Source organism: Melanostigma gelatinosum (genome assembly GCF_949748355.1).
Source record: "Melanostigma gelatinosum genome assembly, chromosome: 7".
In the NCBI taxonomy this organism is placed as follows: Eukaryota; Metazoa; Chordata; class Actinopteri; order Perciformes; family Zoarcidae; genus Melanostigma; species Melanostigma gelatinosum.
In genome coordinates, this window is record NC_136640.1 from 14159358 (window position 1) to 14181203 (window position 21846).

The window sequence follows — 21846 nt, forward strand, 5'->3', positions numbered from 1 at the left end:
TCACATGCCCAGACAAGTTTGGTGAATTAACCAATTAGAAGATGGCAAAGCACGTCGTGGTGATGGCAGTGTATGTCCCCTTGATGTATTTTCATAAAAATCACATCGTAGATGGTCTAATCTGAGTTTGCAGAAATACACACACACACACACACACACACTCACACGCACACAAACACCGACGATGCATGTGTGTCGTCTTTGATATTCCCACGAGTCGGTTCGGTGTAACGTAACGCTGCATGCCCCAGCAGCCACTGTGACTATTAGTGGGATCTCACAGGGCTGTAATAAGCCGTGCTTATTCAAGTTTCATAACAACGTAGCGAGCCTCTCAGGGTAGACCAGGCAGTGAAAATCACAGAAAAACCGAGTGGGGGAAGGCTGTCATTCTGACAAGTAAGTGGAAAAATGCTGGGGTATACACATTTAAAGAAAGAAATACTTAATGAGGGAAATCATTTGGTTTACTCCCTTCACTGATCTTTTCCAAGTCAGAGAATGGTTAATGCTCCATTTCCTGTTATCCCCGCCAGTGTACAAAGACAAATGTGTTCTTTCATGAGCACATATATATTACCTTGACGTGCAACGTAAACTGCATTCTATCATGCTCAACATTGCAATATGTGTGCATGGAGTGAGTGGTTTTCGACTGGTTGCCGTGTCGAAACCTTAATCTGATCTTCGATGTCTATCTCAGCATCTCCATACCAAGTGATGCACACTGATGCAGCATCAACTGTGGCCTGCAAGTCTTCGCTACTTCATCCGTGTTTTGTTCGTTTTATTTAACCGTACAGGAATACCGTGGCAACAAAACAACAAAACGTCGCACCTACATGTTTCCAGGCACACGCAGCGATTGTCTTTTTTTGTTCACATGTAAAAAGGGTGCAGAATAATAAGCAGTCTGGCTGAGTGTGAGTGAGTGAGACGTGCGTGTTCATATTTTTGGTGTGCCACATCGAGCCCCAGAAGAAGTGAGGCAGCGAGGGCAGGGAGGAGAGAGGATAATGATCCTGCTGATAATGGAGGAGTGCATGCATGCAGGTTTACGCGAAAGCCCGAGTTACTAATAAAACATTGTCACACTAGCACTGCTTTATAGGGAGGCAGCGCTTGTTTCACCAGAGCAAGAAGCAGTTTTTACCATCGTCTCTACTCAGGTGAGATGTTTAGACATGTTTTAACACATGGAGCAGGGTTTTACTTTGTTACATTTTGACAACGTGCAGAGCCTGATGTGATAAATATCACGTTCCAACGTGAGATATCTGCTGTTTGTGGACGGCCAACAGCTTTTACATACAAAATGGCTATTAACAAATTCAAACAAACTAGATTGTCCTCAGTAAATTATATAATACCGACACAATTGTTGCAGTTGCAAATGCATGCCAGTTTCAAATAATGTTTTTACCGAAAATCAATATTTCTATCGTGCCAAATAACCGTATTTTCTTCTCATTTTCATTCAAATCCAATCCAAACACTTTTAGCAGTTAACGTTTTATGCCAACAAACAAAAACAAGCAGGTTTAATGTGCATGTGATCCATCATTTTACAAACTTACTGATCAAACTGATGAAACGCTGAATATAGTCAAGAAAAAAAATACTTGAATTGGACTGACTGGATTTCATCTCTTGGTTTGATGGCCCATGATCCTTCTCTTCATCATATATTCTGAAGAAATGTGCTTCATGCTTATGAGCATTGATCAGCGAATTGTGTCTTGTATCCATCAACTGAATGACCCACTTATAGTTCAGACATGGGAACTGTCTTCGCAGTACAGATTGACACTTTGCAGCATGCGGCTAATCTGTCGTTGATTACCTCGGCAAAGCCCCGATCTGTAGATTCCAGAGCTACGATGATTCATAATTGTATCAATCGAAATGCTCTTCGTATCACCACCATCCACAATCAAATATTAATGATCAATTATGGCCGTGTTGCTGGGTAAGTACAGATCAATGAGATAATGTGGTGGAGGTGGTGGTTGTGGGATCAGAGAAGACAGAAAAGCACTCTTGGTATTAGAAAAAGGGAGAGAGAGAGAGAATTAGAATTAAAGACACAAAAAAGATAGAATGAAGCACAGAAACAACCTGCATTGCTTTAATGCTACATACAGCCCAGTACAACATCGGGCACTTTGTTTTTTTTTTTATAAATGTAATATATTAAAACTAGCCCTGAAGAGGCTACAAATGAGTAAAATAAAGATGTGAAGTCCTGTTTTTTATATTTGCATCTTCCATGAGAAAGACAATGTATTGAAGAGATTGTATACGTAACATATGACTTTTCCCAGGTAAATTTGCTCTCATTATTTACAATTAACAAGTCACAGAAAAACGTTTCTGCACATTTTTACATGGGTGACTTGCAGTACGTCGACCATACAATGCAGCCATTGGAGTGCAATGCTGGGAGTCCTACTCATGGCCCCAAAAGGAGTCGATCCAGCATTGTTTACAGTTATAATTATCGTTGTCTGTGTACGGTCTTCATTCATGCATGTTTTGGCAATACAAATGTATTTACATATGATTCCAGTGAAGCAATTGAGCAATATATATAGCAATATATATAGAAGACTGGAAAAACCCAGCAGCTTGTTCACAAGTCTGACGTAATCCTGAACCACTTTAATATTTAATTGAGGTGTCGTGAAATTAAAAGGCTCAAAGAGACAAGGCAGAGGAAGAAAGATAGGAGAGAGGGAAAGAGAGAGAGAGAGAGAGAGAGAGAGAGAGAGAGAGACAGAGAGAAGCCAGCAAAATACAAAACAGCAGCTCACCTCTCTTTTTAATGGAAATATGTTGATAATGGGTGATTATCTTTGAAAGGAGAGGCCCTCATGAGATGGAAAAAGAAGAGTGTTTGCTGACTGAGAGTGTCCTCAACAAGGGTCCCTGAGGTTCCAACAATTTGGACCAGATTTTCGGAATCTGCATCCTATTAAACAAGATTGATACGGTATTACCGTCCAATAATGAAGGAGAGGAATACCCTTATGAGCAGAGCTTGGATGCATTTAAACCCGGGGTTTTACTGCACCTGGACTACTCCCTGCTTTTTTTGCTGGGCAGTCCAAACCACGCAGAACAGTGACCCCCTGTGGATTCTACTTGAAAATGCAAATACAACAGCAAGGACTGCAGATTCCAAAGCAAAATAAAACAGTTTTTTGAATAAGTGATGGAGCATTCGTTTCGAATGGCTTTTCTTCATACATGAAGGACAAGCTCCAGGGTTAATTAAGAGTCAGTGTGCATTTAGTTCCATCTCCATCTTCTCACACACACACACACACACACACACACACACACACACACACACACACACACACACACCTACACATCACATCCTGCATGTCACACGTAATGAGTATTATACACCTCAGAGAGTGTATCACATGACATGTCCCAGGTGTGAAAGGGCCCATGTTTGACTTGACATGCCGCCGGCAGGTGATTAGCAGAGAGTCAGACGTCAAGCACCATCTCCATAATACATAATTATAAGAGTCATATAACTGTCCTTCACATGTCTGCAGGCATTTACAGAGAAACCAAGAGCTGGAGTGCATACAACAAAAAGAGGCTAATATTGTTTTTAGTTTGTTTTAGTTTAGTTTAGAGAATGTAAATTCTGTAGCTTCTAAATCGAGACTCTCTCCACATAAGGTGGTGATGGAGTGGTGAGAGATCACTAATGACACTGTCAATCAATACCTTGGCTGGTGTGTCACAGCGAGTCCTCTTCCATCCTGCCAGGGCTGTCACTCCACCCAGCCCGCCTTAGACACAGTGGAGAGCCAGCACACCCACACCTGCACCGCTACCTTACTGTGCATCTTTTCTAGGTGACAGATTATGACAAGAGGGATTATGTCAATTATTAAATCTCAGCATCACTCCCGATGAATTGCGAAAGGGGTCTAAACTCATGTGTAGGCTGCCTATTCAATCTATTTGCACCGAATGAATGAAGACAACCGATTAAACATGTGAATAGCCTCCACGAGGCTTCAATAAACCTAAAGTAATTCAAGGGAATCCTTAATGGCCTGACCTCTGCTTTTTTGCATTGTCCCTGGTATTACAGTAACAGGATTGTAAAAGCGTTGGATGCAGTTACATCCACCCTCCAGTGGCGAAGTGGAGGGGGTTAGCATTAATATCCAAAGCCTTATGTTGCATTTGCATAATTACCATAAATCATCACAGGGATGTTCTGGTCCGTGGTGGAAGAGAAGAGGGGAAAGGCTTTTGGGAAATACCCTTTCTTGGAAGGTTGTCAGTGTGCAGTAGACCACTGGCTTGATAGCTGGCAATCGTGTAATAATTAAGAATAATTGTCTGGTTCTTGACACAATGTCAAGTACACGGCAAGGCATGTCCTTGTGTTCAGCAAGCTGAAGGTTTATACAGAATGCTCCACATTATCTGCAGCATCAAAGGACCGGTTAATGTTCCCTGACCAAGTGACACATTTATTTCAATACAATATGTCATTAAAGTGGTGCTTATGACCAAATAATTGTTTTTAATGAAAATATTTTAAAAACAAATAAACTAAAACTGAATTAGAAGTTATTTCTAATTTATATATGTTTACAACAAAGTCACCATATAAAGCCATTAACAGCTCATTGGAAACAAATGTAACATGTCACTTTCATTTTACATGTTCACAGATGTATTGATAAAGTGTTGGCTTTTTACTCTCAAATATGTTATTGCATGTACAGTAATAAGCGTAGTTACCGTCAACTCGAGTGTCCTTCACTTCACCACAGCGGCCTATCTGCTCGCGCTCCGTGCGTGTCTGTGTTTGTGTCTATGTGTGTGTGCAGTTGCAGGAGCTCAGCCCGACAGAGGGAGCATGATAATGAACGGCAACGAAACATTAAAAAAGTACGAATAACAGCAATAATATGATCTTTAATTATTTATACACTGATTTAAACATAGTTATGAATATTATATTTAATATTTGCCAATAACCCCCCGCAAATGTTACATATCGTCCTATTTAACATACATTTACCTTAAAATAAACTCAACAATATTCAATAAAGACTATCAACAAACAAAAAGTTCCATTAAAGTGGTTGAGTAATTCAACCTTGGTGAGCTGTCTTCATCTGTGAGTGAATGGTGAACCATGAGGTTAATGTACAGTAAAGACAACATAATGGGGACACGGTGAGCCTGAGGGAGAGTCATTCATACAATAATAATGCTGCGGCCTTAATGCAACAACCATTCAACTGGGTTGATACTATATGTGACCTTTCCTGCTTTCTTCCATCTATAGTAATGACAGGTTGGCTTGTACAGTGAATAGAAGAAAACCCTATGATGAATAAAATAATGGAAGCTCAGTGACAGGGCAACGATTTGGACCCTGCATTGGATTAGATGGGTAAGAATGAATGTGAGAGGTTAAATGCTTGGACACGGGGTATCGTCGGTGCAGGCTGCTGGTTCAGTATTCTGCTGAATGTTTTGTGTAATGACACATTTGACTCAGTGGTTTATGTCAGGACAGCTCCAATAAGACCGAGAAGTTAACCTGGAGACCTGAATAGATATGAAACATTGCTGAACGTCTCTAATGTCTGTGGAATCAACTCCCGCTCTATCAACCTGCAATGTACACAACGAGCAGAGGTACAGTCCCTGCACGGACATTCCCCAGACTTTTCCTAACCTCTTTTTTATCTAAAAGAGAAAGACATTAAATATGAAAGGCGGAGGCAAACATAAACTATAACATGACAAAAAAAAGAGAGGGAGGAGGGGAACATTAAGAGAGCCTTGATGGAGAGGGCAGAGAAGGAGAAACATGACAGCTGGCAGATGGGGAAGGCAGTGCTGCTCTGCTCCGCCCGACTCACTGCACCTTAGCAGGCCAGATGGACTAAGCTGCCCCTGTGTGCCCTTCACCAGCCAACACACATATACATGTGTGTATATATACTGTATATATATATATATATATATATATATATATATATACTGGACATATATATATGCAGGAAGACACAGTCAACAAAGTAAATACATATTTTGTACCTTCATCATACACTTGTTAACCTGACAGCTCTCTGTGATTTTAACCCACTTTTATGCATCAAGATTGAATATTTGTAGGATTGTGGAACCCATATATACTTAAATGCCTGAAGAACTCAGAAACAAGTTGAAATTTAAAATCAAAGAATCCTGTTTAACATATTCAAATGCACACAGCAGGCATCACATGACTATAGTTATGATACTTTGGCTATCTTGAGGTTGTTGCTTTCCCAAAAAACGTCAAAATGTTTGTTTGCTACATTTGGTTCAGTCACTCCCAAGAAATAACACAAAAAGAAGTGATGCAGGAACTCTCTCTGGTGGCAACGCATGGCTACTACATCATAGATCACAGTTCAGCACTCAGGCAATGGACAGCTCTCATACCCAAAATGCAGCCCACCACTAAGCCATGAAGCGAGGCAGGAAACTAGACTTCATTCTGAAACTCGGGATTAAAACACCTCAAAGTTTTAACAAAGAATAAAACTAAAATATTGTATGGGATTAGGTCTTTGCTTTTGTTTGTTTTCATCTTCATTTCTCAAATAATTTAGTGGCAATCCTGCTAGAAAAACATTCAGCCAGTCCCCAAACACTATTGATTGATGTCTGGTTATAAAAATACATCTATCATCTAGACAGTCTGAAATTAAAGCGTGGCCTGTGTGTCCATGCGCCTGTGTCTGTGTGTGTGTGTGTGTTCACTCTCCCTTGTGCGTGTGCATGTGTGTGTACTTGTAGGTGGTCGGCGGGCCGTGTGTTGATGCGTTGCAGTATTATGAAACAATAAAATGTAGACAGCTGATTCATATCTGGGCATAAAAGCCAGAGTTTTGTTAGGTTCCTCTTTAATGAAACCTATAATTTCTGCCTCCCTCTGTGGTGTCGCTATGGAGCAGAGGGATCGATCACGAAGAGAGATATCCAGTGCTGCTCTATTTTGCGGGATTGCCATGGCAATGAGTGAGCTGAGATGCAACGTGAAAGATAATTCACACAGTAACGAGTCACATGTCAACTATATTTCAGTCACACGCTGCTGAGAGCATAACAGCCGTCCCCCTGAAAACACACGAGGATGAAGAAATAGCTTGCTTATAGAAACACACAAAGACTTGGTGCACTGATGCACACTACACACACTCAAGCGGGGTCAAGCACATACACACACACACACACGTATACACACACATACTGCAGTGTCATGCAGCATGTGTTTGTCAAAGACGGATGTAAAAGGCACAAAGGTTACAAATTCAATCACTTTAGAGAAGGCTGGCACATCACCCTGTCTCCTTTCTTGTGTGTGTGTGTGTGTGTGTGTGTGTATGTGCATCTATGTATGTGTAGACCCTGCCTGCTGTGGATTGAGAACGTATCGCTGGGTCGACAGAAACAAAACTGTTAGAAATCCAAACAGGGTGGAGCTGTCACATCCACCAAATGTATTACTCTACAGAAAAGACAATCAAATGAAGAGAGAAAAAAGGATAGCGAGACAGTGTATGAAGCGAGACACAGTTAAGTTAACTTGTATGAGAGGAGATGCTGAGCCTCCTGCTCCCACAGAGAGCGGATCTACAGCGTCAGCACATTCAACCAGTGAGCCAACGTCTGTTTTTCATCTTCCTTTCCTCTCTACCGCTCTCCTCTATCTCCCTTGACCTTAGGCACACACACACACTCTCTCTCTCTCTCTCTCTCTCTCTCTCTCTCTCTCTCTCTCGCTCTCTCTCTCTCTCTCTCTCTCTCGCTCTCTCTCTCTCTCTATCTCTCTCTCTCTCTCTCTCTCAGTGAAGATCATCTGCCTATTTAGAAGATCTAAGCATTTCCTGGCCATCCCAAAGGATCTCAAACACAAGCTGTGTTTACTATGTGTGTGCGTGTGTGTGTGTGTGTGTGTGTGTGTGTGTGTGTGTGCTGTAAGTGTGTGTGTGTATTGAATAAATAATAGGCTGCCTTCTGACTTCATTCACAACCTTCTTGAACTGAATACTGACCAGTCAGCTGCTCACATCACGCGTTACTGTAAAGCCACGATCCCTGAAGGGTGCACTCATTCATTGCAGTTGCACACGACTCCGAATGCTCTTCACTCGTAACCCACCTGACCCGCTTTTTATCCACAAGAATCCAAATCAAACAGTCTGTGTGAAAGCTTTTCTGTGATTGTGTGGACCAGTGCCACCTAAGTGTGCCCATACACAGAACTCTCCCAGCTGTGTCTGAGATTTAACCTGCCTGTTGACTTCAGGCCCGGAGATTAGTTGAGAAGTATACACACACACACACACACTTGCTATTCAGCTAGAAGGCGGCAGACGACGTCAGTGTAGAATTATAATGACTAGAACAGACGCAGAAGAGAAAATCCTGAGGATTTATTGTGGGCTGGTTGAATGAGGAGAAGATGCGCTGAATGAGAATAGCTGTTCCACGGATTTAAATTCTCAGCGTGTTGCTGCTGTGAGAGAAAGTGTGTGAATGTCGGACCAAATCCTTGTATGTTTAGGATGGATGGATGTTAGTCTGCACACCGAAGACATTAGCTGAGAGATATTGCCCCCTTCTGGACAGCAATGGGACTGTACGCACTGCCCCATACTCTCCACAGGCAGCACAATACTCTTAACACCTCAGTAACATCTGATATGTGACACATATGGTGCGTACAGAGCCTGACTGAGACAGTTAAAGACCACTGAAACAGCAACATTCGCAAACCTTTCTGTTCAACTGTTCAAAGACACGTAGCCTCACACACACACACACACACACACACACACGCACACACACACACACACACACACTGCCTCCGGACACTGCCTCCGGACAAAGCGCCAGTCACTGTATGAATGCCTTGAATTTGTAATGGGGAATATTTCTGACATAAGCAGTACTTACCGGGGTGCTCCCATCTGACAGGGTCGTCATGCTGATGGACATGCTCATCTTGTCAGAGGAGGAGAGGGAGGGAGGGGAGGGGCTCCTCTTTTCCGCTTCCTGTCTCTGGAGGAAGTCACGCCAGGCCCGCTGGATACTACATGTGGCGATGAAGAGATGGAGAAGGCATGGATGATCACTCAAGCGTTACGATGTGACGCAGTTCTGAATTGGTAAAATGTTAACATTGAATGAGGTCAGTTCTCTTGAGAGTCAATTATAAATAAATAAATTCACAAGGTGGATTTACTTTCAAATCCTGAGCATTTTCAGAATCAGTCTTAAAGTTAATGCATTATGCTTCCTAACTTATCTCAGTCCCAACCGATTCCTACGATCATACCCTATGAACCTGCAGTTTGCAACCTTTTTGGCTTGTGACCCCTGAGAAATGTTACATAACTGTAATGTTTCAATTGAATCACTTTTATACATTATTTCACAGAGAAATGTGAAGATTGGAAAAAAGTCACCAAGAAATAGTCGGCATGCTTTTTTCTTTTTTCCTGTCCTGTTAATCATCAACCAGTCAGATTCGTGCCATCACAGGTTGGGAGGATTTTTATTTACTTATTAGACATACTCAAAAATAAACGTTCAAATTCGCTCCTTTTCAGCTGTAGAGAAAGGAAATACTCACATCAACACCTTGGTCTCAATGGGCGGCATGTTGTCTAGGTCCATGGTCAGTTGATTCCTGAGAAGGGGAAGGGTGTAGGGGGCAATCAGAGGACAGACACAAGTCCAATCTCAGTCTGGGTTATCAGGAATTAAACAACGATGGCTTGGTCCCCTCTGCAGGGAGATGGGCATTTCCATCAGCACTAGAGCAGGCTGCTCATTCTCTCTCTGTGTTGTTCTCTGTTTATGTGTGTGTGTGTGTGTGTGTGTGTGTGTTAACCCACCTCTGCAGCTGGAAACCCCCATCATCAACATGCTTGAAGCCACTCTGGAGGCTCTTCAGCTGCTCCTGTTTGAGATAGAGACAGGAGGAGGGACACAAAGAGGGACAAAGAGACAGAAATTAGAAAGCAGTTGAAATCTCAGATATGTGGCTTTAGTGCAGACACAGGGAGATGAATAAGACAATAGCCCTACGGAGTGTGTGTGTATGCAAATATGATTAGATGTTTGCCAGATGTGGGATCATTGTGCTGAGCTCAGGGACCCCTGCAGCAAGTGGTTTGGCGGAAAATGGCTCAGTTAGATGTTTTCCTGTGAAGTTATGCAGCAATTTGCTGGTTCAGCATTTTTCAAGGCATTTGGCCCACAAGCACCAAGAGGAAAGTCAAACATAGACAGACAGGCAAGCCAGAGACCATAGAGCAGGACATAATTCACAAACTATGGCACAGTTGTTGCACAGATGTGGCAGATTAGAGCGATCAAACTTTACACTTTCACTTAAATGACTTTTAGCTTCATTCTACTCTCCTCGTCTGCTGCTCTCCTCCCCTCGGCTCCATCCTCAAGCTTTAATAGTGGTGTGTAATGAGGACAGGCCTGCCTCTACATAATTGAGCAGACTAATTAAATTACAAGGGAGCAACAAAGTTTAAGTGGAGCAGTTCTTCCAGATGAGCCAAGAGGGTCACATCAGGGCACTGAGCAGCTCACGGCTACATCACCGCGTATTTGTGTGTGTGTTTAAAGTGAAACCTGCAAAATGTCCCACTTTTATTCGATTTTTTTTTGGGTTTGATTGCGCCATTACTGCATTATGAAGCATGCATAAAAATAATATATTGCATCTATTAGATGGCAGATTGGCCTTTAAAGAGACTCACACTAAGAAATATATTACATCTTGAAGCACCACCACTACCACTGAAGTGGTTTTTTGGCGTGTCGATCTCAGGTGTTTGGGATTCATGATATAACGATGTATATTCTTCCCCCTTGGGTCACAGAAAAAGTACCCGATTGAAGTGTAAATGAGCACAGATACATGTGTCTAATTGAATCACTGTCTTACTGGGTTGTCAGCTAAATACAAAGTTACTATCGAAACACACAAACATCCTTTTTCTTTTTTTTTTGTATCAATAAAAGGTCTATCTTGTTGGGCTGTTTTCCCAATTGCACTGTGGCAGGCAGTGTTGTTTTTCTCATTAGGCTCCCTCCCAGAAGGAACAAGCAGCTCGTTAGACTGAATCAAGGACTTTGACTTGTGATCAATGATTGCATCAAGAAGCAGTTTTTCTTTTAAAGCCTCTTTCTGTTTGTCTTTCCCACTCGATTTCTCTCTGATGAAAAGAGGATCTGTGAAAGCGTAACTGTGGCTCGGATGTGAATTCTGCACCTCAGCCTTTCCAAATCCGCCTTAACGCTATCCTGGACAGCAATGTGTCTCTCTCTTATACAATCCATCAATCTTGCAAATACACATCCAGTCAGAACAGTTTAAACCGACTCAAAAAATGGCCATTTTGGAATTCTGAGAGAGGCAAGGCAGAGAGGGTGAAAAGTAAGAGCAAAAGTAAGAGAAATAAAGACAGAAGAATGAATTTAAAAGACACTAAGATAGCTTTGAATTGAGTAAATAAAGATTTGGATGGTGATGGAGAGATGATCCAAGTAAAAACGAGGAGGGATGATTGTGTGTGTGGGATTGTTAGGTTCTGGGTAATGGAGTTGCTGGAAGAATGAATGAGCCGATCCTTTCAATTTCCACTTAGAGTTACTGATGGCCCTGCCACGGGCTGGCCAGGCAAACTATTAGTCCATCTCAGAAACAAGCGCACACAAATTGGCACAAACACATTCATGCACACATGAGCACCACATTACACACAGAAGCATCTCCATCGATATACTGGTCTCTCTAACAGCTGAACTTAAATGATCCCCTCCACACATCGCTCATTATATTGTGTTCCCCTAAAACAAGTACGCAAAAGGTTATCAGTGATATAAAGTGTCAAACTAGAGATTACGTCAAATCTCATTATAATTACTTTGTCACTTAAAACAAAACACACGGCAAATAGCAAGATTTCAAATACAGTAAATTTGAGCAAAAACATGTTGAAAATAACATTATTGCTGCAGATAATATGACATTATTATGATATTATAGCTTACCGTATTATTACAAGACTTAATAATTATCTGTTGGCATTTTGTGTTGATGTATGTATCTTTTCAGGTAAAAGAAAATAGGATTTAATTGATGAGAATGTTTGTAAAGTTTTGACAATAAAAAGGGAAAAATGTCAAATAATTTGGATTTGTGTATGGAGAGTTTGTCAAACCTCACTAAAAATGGCTTTCTCATCTTCGTCACATGTCTTTTACAATATTTCGCATTAAACTCTATTGTGGATGCTGACTTTAACTTTGCGATAACAGATAGATAGATAGATAGAAAATATTATCTGCATTCAAGACTTTACCCGGCCCTGAACTTCATGAATCGGCACTTTGAGGATGGAATCTTCACTGGATCAATGTTTCCTTTACCTTTGTATCACTCTGTCTATCATAGATTATGTGTGTGTATGATATGTGTGATATGTGCATGTGTGTGCTTGCTAAACAGAAATTCTAACACTGATATCCCGAGCGCATGATTCACCACTAAACTAAAACCCGACTTCAAGCAGGATATTTACAACGGTCTTAATACGCGGTATTGATTTCACAATCTATAACAATACATTTTGAAATTATTGTGTACCAAACTGAAGGCATTTATTTTCCCGCTATCCACACCGGTATCATTACATCCCTGCCTCAGTGGAAAACCCCATCCCTATCTTGTGTCGCAATGCCAAAAAAAGTACCGGAACATAAACTAAAGGTTTGCATAATTTAGTGGCAGCGTTGTCAGAAAATCTATAGTCATTTTTGGCTTTGGCAGTGCCAAGCAGGCTTGTATTGATTGGTGTGTGTGTGTATATGTGTGTGTGTGTGTGTGTGTATATGTGTGTGTGTGTGTGTGTGTGCAAATATGTGTGTTGGTGGATTTATGGTAGAGTCAGGCAGAGCAGAGAGAGAAGGAGGCAGGGAGGAAGAGAGAGAGAGAGAGAGATGCTGATGCTGAGACCTTGAACCCACAGTACAACAGAGGAAATGGAGCTACTGACTTCCAAATACAAACCACGAGCCCTCGCGTGTAATCCGTCCCTCCTTCACCCCCTTCACCCCCTCTATGCCTCCACCTTTCCTCTTTCATCAGTCTATTCTCCTTCACTCCATTTTCCCAAAACTAATATGGAAATAAAAAAGACAGGCGCGAGGAAGCGATGAGAACACACGGAATTAAGAGAGATGGAAAAGGAAAAACTATGATGATTCCATTACACTGTGACAAATGTACTGGCATCCTTCATGGAGAGGAGGGCAGGGATAGGGAGAGGCCGTGGACCAGTGGTTTGGGAGGTCTTCGAGGTGAGAGAGCATGCAGGGTTTGGATGAGGAACCAGCAGGCCCCTGGCTGCTGCCTTCGCCCTGTCACAGCTCCAAACAGCAGGAGTGCACGACCGGACAGAGGTCCAGGCTAAGCCCTGAATATCCTCAAATCCTAGAAATGATTCATTTGCCTGACATATTTTTTCATACATCCACTAGAAATAGTTTTATTCTTTTGCACTGGTGGCCGTATACACATGGCCATCGATAAAAGGCTTGACAGGCTTGTTGATGTGTCAAGCAGGACAGATGGGTTGAGTCAAGCTCAGTGGGATATTTACAACAGGCAGGTCTTTAGGAAGGACAAAACCATTTCAGACTGTCCCGACCACTCTCTGTGCAAAGAATCTCAGCTCTTATCTGCAGTCCACACAAAGATCTCTGCTATGTGGACGAAATCACTGATGGGTAGCCTTTTTTATCAGTACAGCTGTTGATATGCTGCACATGGACTAGCTCACGCACATTCACAGCTGCCCTCTCTGCCTTTTATTTCCCTGTTACGCCGCATCACATCTGATATGATCTCAGGGTTTTTATACTGCTTATTGTTTTTATATTGTTTTTACAGTGTTTTTATTTTTACTGCCTCATAGTTGTTTCTTTTATCATTTTTATCGTCTTACAATTGGTGTCACTGCTGTCTTATTGTATTGTTATTATAATGCTTTAAAACCTGGGTGCACATCACATTTTTTATGATAACTATGACTATAAGGACTATAAGGACTATAAAGAATGACAGACAACAGTTTTCTGGAGTGTTCCCTGCTGAAATGAGCAGTTTGATTCATTAAAGGCTCTATTGTTGTTAAAGAGACACAGGATAAATGCTCTTTTTTTCTTTTTTAATCAGATTAATAAATGTGGCCACCTTCTTTACACTGTATAATGGCAAAATAAATTCGGATCAGGATCCCTGTCTATGATGTTCAGGTCAGATACTGTGCAAATGGTTAACCCTGATCTCATCTTCGTTCATGTCATGCAACTCATTTTGAGCATTTCAGTCACGCAAAGTGGCCTCGTTCAGCTTGTGAGACTCATCTATAGCTTGTGAAGGAAGACGAAATGCTCCTACAACAAGATTCAAAGTGCAGTGTTATTGTATGAGGGAGAGACAACACAGGCGACAGGGGAGGGAGGGGCTCAGAGAGGTTAGATACCTCAGCTGTCGGGGACAAAGGGCAGCGGAAAGATAAAGGCACAGCACTTTGCAGAGAGCCAGAAAGTGATTCGATTCAGAGTCGGCAAGGGAGCAGAGGAGAAGGAGAATACGAAGGCAGGTCCTTCGTTGGCGGCGAGAAGAAAGGATATGGAGGTGAAAGAACAAGCCTGCGGGCTCTGAAGAAATTAAACTGGACCAACGCCAGCCAGCCACAGAAACAGAAGCGAGAGAGAAACGGCCTGCCTGGGAAATGACCTTCATCTCTCCTGTACATGGAGCGTAAATCTGTCCCTTGCACCTCCAACCGATCTAGACACACATTCTAAAACTCACACACATGATTTAAATAGCTCTCCTGCTCCTCTAAATGCCCCCTTAACTCTTCTCCGGGGACAGAGTGACAGACAAAGAGAGCAGACAAATCCGCACTTCTAAAGAGCCTATAAAACACAAAGTCATAATCTTTTTCCCTCATCGCTGCACTACATGTTCTACTCAGTTGCTCTGTAAGGTCCCTATCTTCTCCTCCTCTCCCAAATGACAAACACGATGTATTCCCCTGTTTGTTTTGTTGCGTCTGCTTCTTGATCTCATCTCTTCTTGTTTGTCTCGTGCTCCTTCAACAGTCTCTCGTTCTGAGTTGGTTTTCCTCTTCAACGCTTGATGAGCTTCCCGATGTGAAGTGCTGGCAACAGATTCTGGGTCGTCGCTCTATCGTCTTCCAGCACTGCAGAAGGTTGGCCAGCTGTGTTTGTTTTCCAGCTGAACTCAATTAACTCTGGTACACAGTCTCCAGAAGGCATAGACATTCATACGGAACACAGAGGAACAACATACAGTATGCATTTTCTAACCTATAACTAACCATGTAATTCCACTCATTGCACAGATAGTGCACAAAGTCACACATGAAAGTTACACAAGGAAAAAAGAAGATAAAACACTATCAAAGTCGATACAGTACAATAAAATTGCATACTGCTTTAGTTGCATATGGAGCAAATTCTACCTATTTTACACTGTAGGTTAGTGTCATCTATGGAATGTTTTAAAGCTCTATGCACATTGTTACTGTAAGTACTGTGGCAACTGCAGGAGTCAGATAATTGTAATGTTAAAAAATACGTCTCTGCAAATTACCTTACCAACCATCCCTCAACGTCAGTTCCACCCGGTTACAATACCAAAGTAGAAGATTAATGAATGGAATAAAAACAATGAAGAATTAAAATGGGGAAACAATGAAGTAAAGTGGCTCACATTTGTACTGAAGTACAGCGCTTGAGTAAATGTACTTAATTATCCTCACCACCACCTTTGTGTTCAGTGCCTGAGACTAGCAACAATATGTCAGCCAACATCGAGCAAACAAAGTCAATCAGCAAAAATAAAGATTATTTTTCCTTACAGGTGTGGATTATTTCTGTGCAGCTCTGTTCAGACAACAAGCAGGAACTCCTAACGCAATAGTAGCATAACCTTGAGGCTACGAGTTATTCAAGTCACCTCTCGGCCAGAAAACTGTCATGACCTGGCTGATGGTAACCGAACTGGTTTAAACACCATCAAACCATCTGCCATACTGCATAGACCCCCTCTCTCTCGCGCACACACACACACACACACACACACACACACACACACACACACACACACACACACACACACACACACACACACACACACACACACACACACACACACACACACACACACACACAAGCTATCCAGAGGGCTTGGAGGCAGCCTCTATCAGTCAACCCTCCCTGGGGTCCGTTGGCCCAGCCAGCCAGCCGGCGCCATCTCTGCCATCACCCTCACATCCTCATCGCTCTCTTCTGCCACGGGGACACAGAACCTGACAGTGTGTGTGTGTGTGTGTGTGTGTGTGAGGGGGGTGATAGCAAAAACTGAGGACAGGTGCTGTTATCTGGAGCCATTCCTGACCAGATACGGTGTCTTCTGGCACCTGCATGTCTGTGTTTAGATTCGCCCGTGTCCCTTGGGATTCTGTGGCCAGACACCGGCAATGTCGTCCCTCAGTGACCCTGCAATCGTAGCTGACTGGCACTCTCTCTTTCTATTGCACTGCCCCATACGCACACACAGAGTCCTTCTTTCTGCTCTGAGGGTTAGGCTAATGACTGACGGTGTCAGAGACAGGGAAGAGGGGAGCTGCGTACTGAGAGAGAGGAAATGGAGCAGGGAGAAAACCTAAAGATTGTCCCATAAGCCAATACAGAGCCGTGGAGAAAAGGCACCATTACGCTGTGCAGTAGAGAAATGAATAATTGACACGCTAATGTGCATTTCTGTGAGTTTCCTGTGCTTAACATGAACATAATAGCTGAATGTATTCAGAGGAGGAAGCTTTAATGGAGACATGGCAGTCTGTGGGCAATGCCTGCTGCAGGAGACCAGAGGAGATGCCAGGGCTCAACACTTATGCACACATACATATTTCAGAGGTCCCTGGTTGTCCAGGCAACAGAGTGACCATCCATAGGGTGTCGACCAGGGAGAAATATAATTGTGTGTGAGTGTGTGTGTGTGTGCAGGTGTGTGTGTGTCATAATGATTCCACACATGTTCCTGGTTGTGTGAATAAAACATGGAGTAATAAATTGTCTCTCAACCATGCTTTTAAGTCTCAAGTGTGTTTTTTTGGTAAAGTACAACTATGCAACAGGAATTAATGTTGCTGACGCAGGGCCACAGCCATAAAGCAGCCAAGCACAGCAAGACTTTCTATATGCAAAGCGCTGGGGGTAAATGTATGCAACTATAAAGTCTCTTTTATTAGGCATTCTGCTCAAATGGAGGGATCGCCATTCTTGCTTGATAAGATTGTAAAGGCAGCTGTTAAAAAAGTAAAAAAGCGTAGTTAAAGAAACGCAGACTAAGGAAGACGCGTCCCCAGGGGGCTTTTCAGCGGAAGTGATATACTTTTATGTGGAAAAACAGGACTTTTAAGGAGCAGACCACAGAACGTGTCCCCTGCAAAACTAAAAGTAAAGTTGACATTTTGTGAAGTCAGTCGTTAGCCACATGACTCGTTTGTCACTCGCTAATCACGTGAGTCGTTCGTCACTTGGAAGTGATGCGAGTCCTTCATCAATGAATGTCACCTAACTAAGTGTTTTTGTTGCCTATACCGGACTGCCTGTTAAGACTCTATATGCATGTAACGAGCATATTGATACGCCGTCAGTGACGCATCCTAAACCGATGCTCGAGGGGTACGTACGTCATCGTTTGAGGCTTAGCAGCACTGACCTAACTGTAATATTTGACCCATTGGTGTGAAAATGTGTCAAAGCCACAGAACATGTGTTTACACTGGCTGTGTTGTGCCCTTTGCGAGTACTGAAATTGTTGGCGTGAGCCGATAAAGTTGTGATAGGTCATCATGACTCGATGGCTGCCCAGTTTTCCTCCAACTCTAAAAACCACACACAGATGACCGATCAAACAGACACATAACACCTTAAACTGTTTGTGATGAAACTATATGTGCACAGGTTCACACACTACTCACAAGAACTCCCTGTCTTACACACAAACACACACACACACACACACACACACACACACACACACACACACACACACGCACACACACACACACACACACACACACACACACACAGAGTATTATAGCCTGGCTTGAGGTGTGAGTTAGAACTGAGATTGTCCATTGGCGGTTGTCCAACTCTGTTTCAGACTTAATGAAGTAGAAAGCAAGAAGAAAGACAAAGCCTGCAGACCTGATTAATGAGTGAGGAAGAGGAAGAATGAGAGAGGAAGAGAGAAACAGGGATGGCGACTGAAGGAGAGAAAAGGGGTTGAACATAAAGAGAGAGTGACACAAGTAATGCATAATTAGAGGTGATGAAGTAGCAAGGGAAGGGCAGAGAACAACGAGGGGGGAGCTTGTGCTTGATTTTTGATTGATCCATGTCAACCTACAATGTGAAAAGCGCTTACCTTAATTCCTTCAAACCCTTTACTAAATGGTCCCTCACACCTCTTCTCAAAGCCAGCACTATCTCCTTCCCTGAAAGTCTTTTGAAGAATCTTTGTGTCTTATGACCGCAGCATAACACTCTGCAAGCCTGGCTTACCTCTCCTCAGCTCAGCGGGAAATGATTAAAGTCACGGTCCGGTTAACTGCTGGCCGCCCTCGGCCCTGTGGGCCTCGAGTGGAACCATCCACCTGTGCTGGGCCTCTTAGGAGGGCTAAGTGCACAGCCACACACACACACACACACACACACACCAATGAAATCAACCTGTGCAGGGCCATGCAGTGATGTTAGGCTCTAGCTAAAGCTTGGCTATGCTCTGAAAAGCAGCAGCAGGAATGGCATGGCAGGTTGGCGAGGCAGGCAGGCAGGCAGTCAGCGTGGGTGTATATTAAAACACCCAGCACCATTCACAGGGAGAAACAAGGCCATAAAAGCAATTCATCTGCCCATAAACAAGCCATTCCGCCTGTCCAACATACCCACAACACACACAGGCATGACAGTGGGAGCAGGGAGGAGGGGAGGAGGGGAGGGAGGAGGGGAGCTGGGCCTCTCCTTCCTCCCGGCTCTCTTTCTCATTATCTCTGTCTGGATTTATCTGAGTAGTACAGAGAAACAGAATCAACGACTTTTTTTTTTTTATCTAAAAAAAGTATTGCTATCTAAATCCTGCAGTGCTAAAATGCAGAGAGCGATAGCTCTACACAGAAAGTGGGTAAAAAGTCTCAGATCTCTACGGATCAGCACACCGAGCTTAGATGCAGCAGCCGGACCGTCGGTGATGTCATCTGACAGGGTTCACCTCTTTGCTTTCATTCTTGTCCTTATCAACATATGTGCACCAATTCCATAATACAATATTAATAAGAGCATTTTTCTGAGATAGGAATTAAGGATTGAGATTCATCATATCGTATTCAAGATATGTCCTGATGTCTTTACATTCGACCAAGTATTGGGTGGGAAAAAACAAAACAAAAAAACAACTTGTAAAATATGACTAAGAGTAAACAAAAACAGCACCAACTAAAGACATTCAGTCCAATTATGTTTTTATTATATTCTTCATTTTTTATGACTTGCTTGGAATCATAAATTTCAATAATTGAATTTCGTAAAACAAATACATTAGAGTTCAGTACCACGACACAATTCCATCAAAAAGCAATATATGGCAACATTAAACTCTAACTGCCAGGTATTTCACTAATGTGGGTCTATCTGGGGACCAGTTTCATCTTTTGTGCAAATGTAAAAACTTCAACACAACTAGGATGACAACAAAATAACTTTGATTGTGTTACTTTCGCTTGGCAACCCCACCTGGCCAAAGGGTCCTTTCTTTTATAACACATCTATATGATAATTATTTTCAATAATCCCAAGATATCTACCCTCACAGCAGATGGTTATTACCCTAGAGGACAATACAAGTATCCGTCAGAGTGTTTGAAACACATAAACACATTTTCCGCTGCACAGTATGAGAACTAAGGAGCTTCATCAGCATTGATACCGGTGGTATATTTAAATCTGAAAAATCTCCCCTTTCCCCTCGCCATTTATTTCAGCAGTGCAAGAACACTAAATATATCAGATACAATATGTGGAACGCAACTGGGCCATTGTGTGTGCATGTGCAAAATCTCACGTGCATTTATTGCCCGAGGCTGTACAGATGATAAGAGATGATGAGTTGCATGCCTCCACCCCACCGAGTAACAATGAGAGTGCTGTGATTGCCTGAGCTAAGAATAGTAGGCTGCTAGTCGCTGTGACAGTGGGATTGTCTCTCTGCTGTCCGACCCTATACGGCTACACTGTAACTAGATTCATCACTACAGGAAAGGCCGGAACAATGCTGGAGAAGGCGTACACACGCTAAAGAGAATGCACAAGCCTGTACATATACAAACATGAAAAACATGATTTAGCTGTTAGGCGTGCAGGGAAGGGAGAAAGTGATAGAGGACATATGCAAAACAGAGAGGGAGACACACAAAGACACACAAAGACAACTTTAGAGTTTAGAGAGGAAGCCAAGGCTCCTATACCCCTACTTTCCAAACATCCAATTATCTCGTCTTCATACCCTCTCCTCAGCGTTCCCCCAGAAATTCACTCACTTTGTTCACTTTCTTCATGACACTCTGTCCCCTCTCCCCATTATTTTAGAAAACCGTGAAAACCTTGTCTGTTTTTTAACCCTGACTTTCTGCGATTCTTTCCAGCATGTGTCATACGGTGTTATTCTGCCCTTCAGAGGATATGAAACCAAGAGCACAGGCAATGCACATTAGTAAATACACTATAATGCTGCACAAGCAGACAAATGAGATGAGAGAAAACACAACAACAGCAAGTTATCCCCCATGTAAGATGGCAGCGGAAAAAAACGTTGTAAATCCTCTTGTAAACCATCTGCTTACTCTGCGCCTCAATGAGGGACTGAGGAATGTGAATAACCACAAGCACATATTCCCTCCCCAGCACGGGTCCCCCTCGTTTTGTATTTTCCCGTCGCCCTGTCTGTTCTTCTAGCGAGCGGCCATCACCCGGAGCTAATCTAGTGGAAAATTAAAACTATCTTTGAATATTCTTGAGGCGCTCGGGGAGAGCTGTGTGCTCTCAGAGCCCCATTTCACCTGCCGTGTTTACGACTCCACGCTGAGCTATTGCTTGACTTGTCTTTGCTCTCCGGATCGCAGAGGGAGAGTAAAGTTGAAATTAGTTCGGGGGATATATGCGTTTGTGTGTGTGTGAAAGTGCATAGACGCACTCACACAGGAGTCCACACACATTTACACACAGGTTCAATGAGTGTATTCGTGGAAGACTTGAGGAATAAGTCATGTTTAGCGCACCTGTCTCTCCTGCAGGTCGAGAATTAAAGCAGAGAGTTTGGGAGCACTGAAAGTGTGAACTTCAGGTCATAAACACACAACGGAGACAAGCTGGAGTCGATCCTGCTTACATGATGACTCTGCGGGACAGATAAGTAAATCAGACAAATAAATCAGTCCTTCCACCACCCCAAGCAAACACGCCGCATTAATACAAAACAGGCTTGCGTAAACATGAAGGCATAGTGTGAAAAAATAGAGATATGTACAAATATCCCAATATAGAGGCATCATACAATAAAAAGCATATTTTTAAGGATTTGTGTGTGTGTGAGTGTAGTATTCA

General features: G+C 42.7%; 1 protein-coding gene across 1 annotated transcript in view; it reads right to left on the reverse strand.

Annotated features, from left to right (window-relative positions):
- The window catches only part of schip1 (schwannomin interacting protein 1), a gene marked incomplete at its 5' end in the record, with an annotated part of 182476 nt that overhangs the window by 118473 nt on the left and 42157 nt on the right, over nt 1–21846 (reverse strand). Inside the window, 3 exons of the mRNA XM_079272228.1 lie at nt 9010–9145; nt 9689–9745; nt 9954–10018. Coding sequence (XP_079128354.1) covers nt 9010–9145; nt 9689–9745; nt 9954–10018 — 258 coding nt within the window. The remainder of the gene's footprint in view (nt 1–9009; nt 9146–9688; nt 9746–9953; nt 10019–21846) is intronic.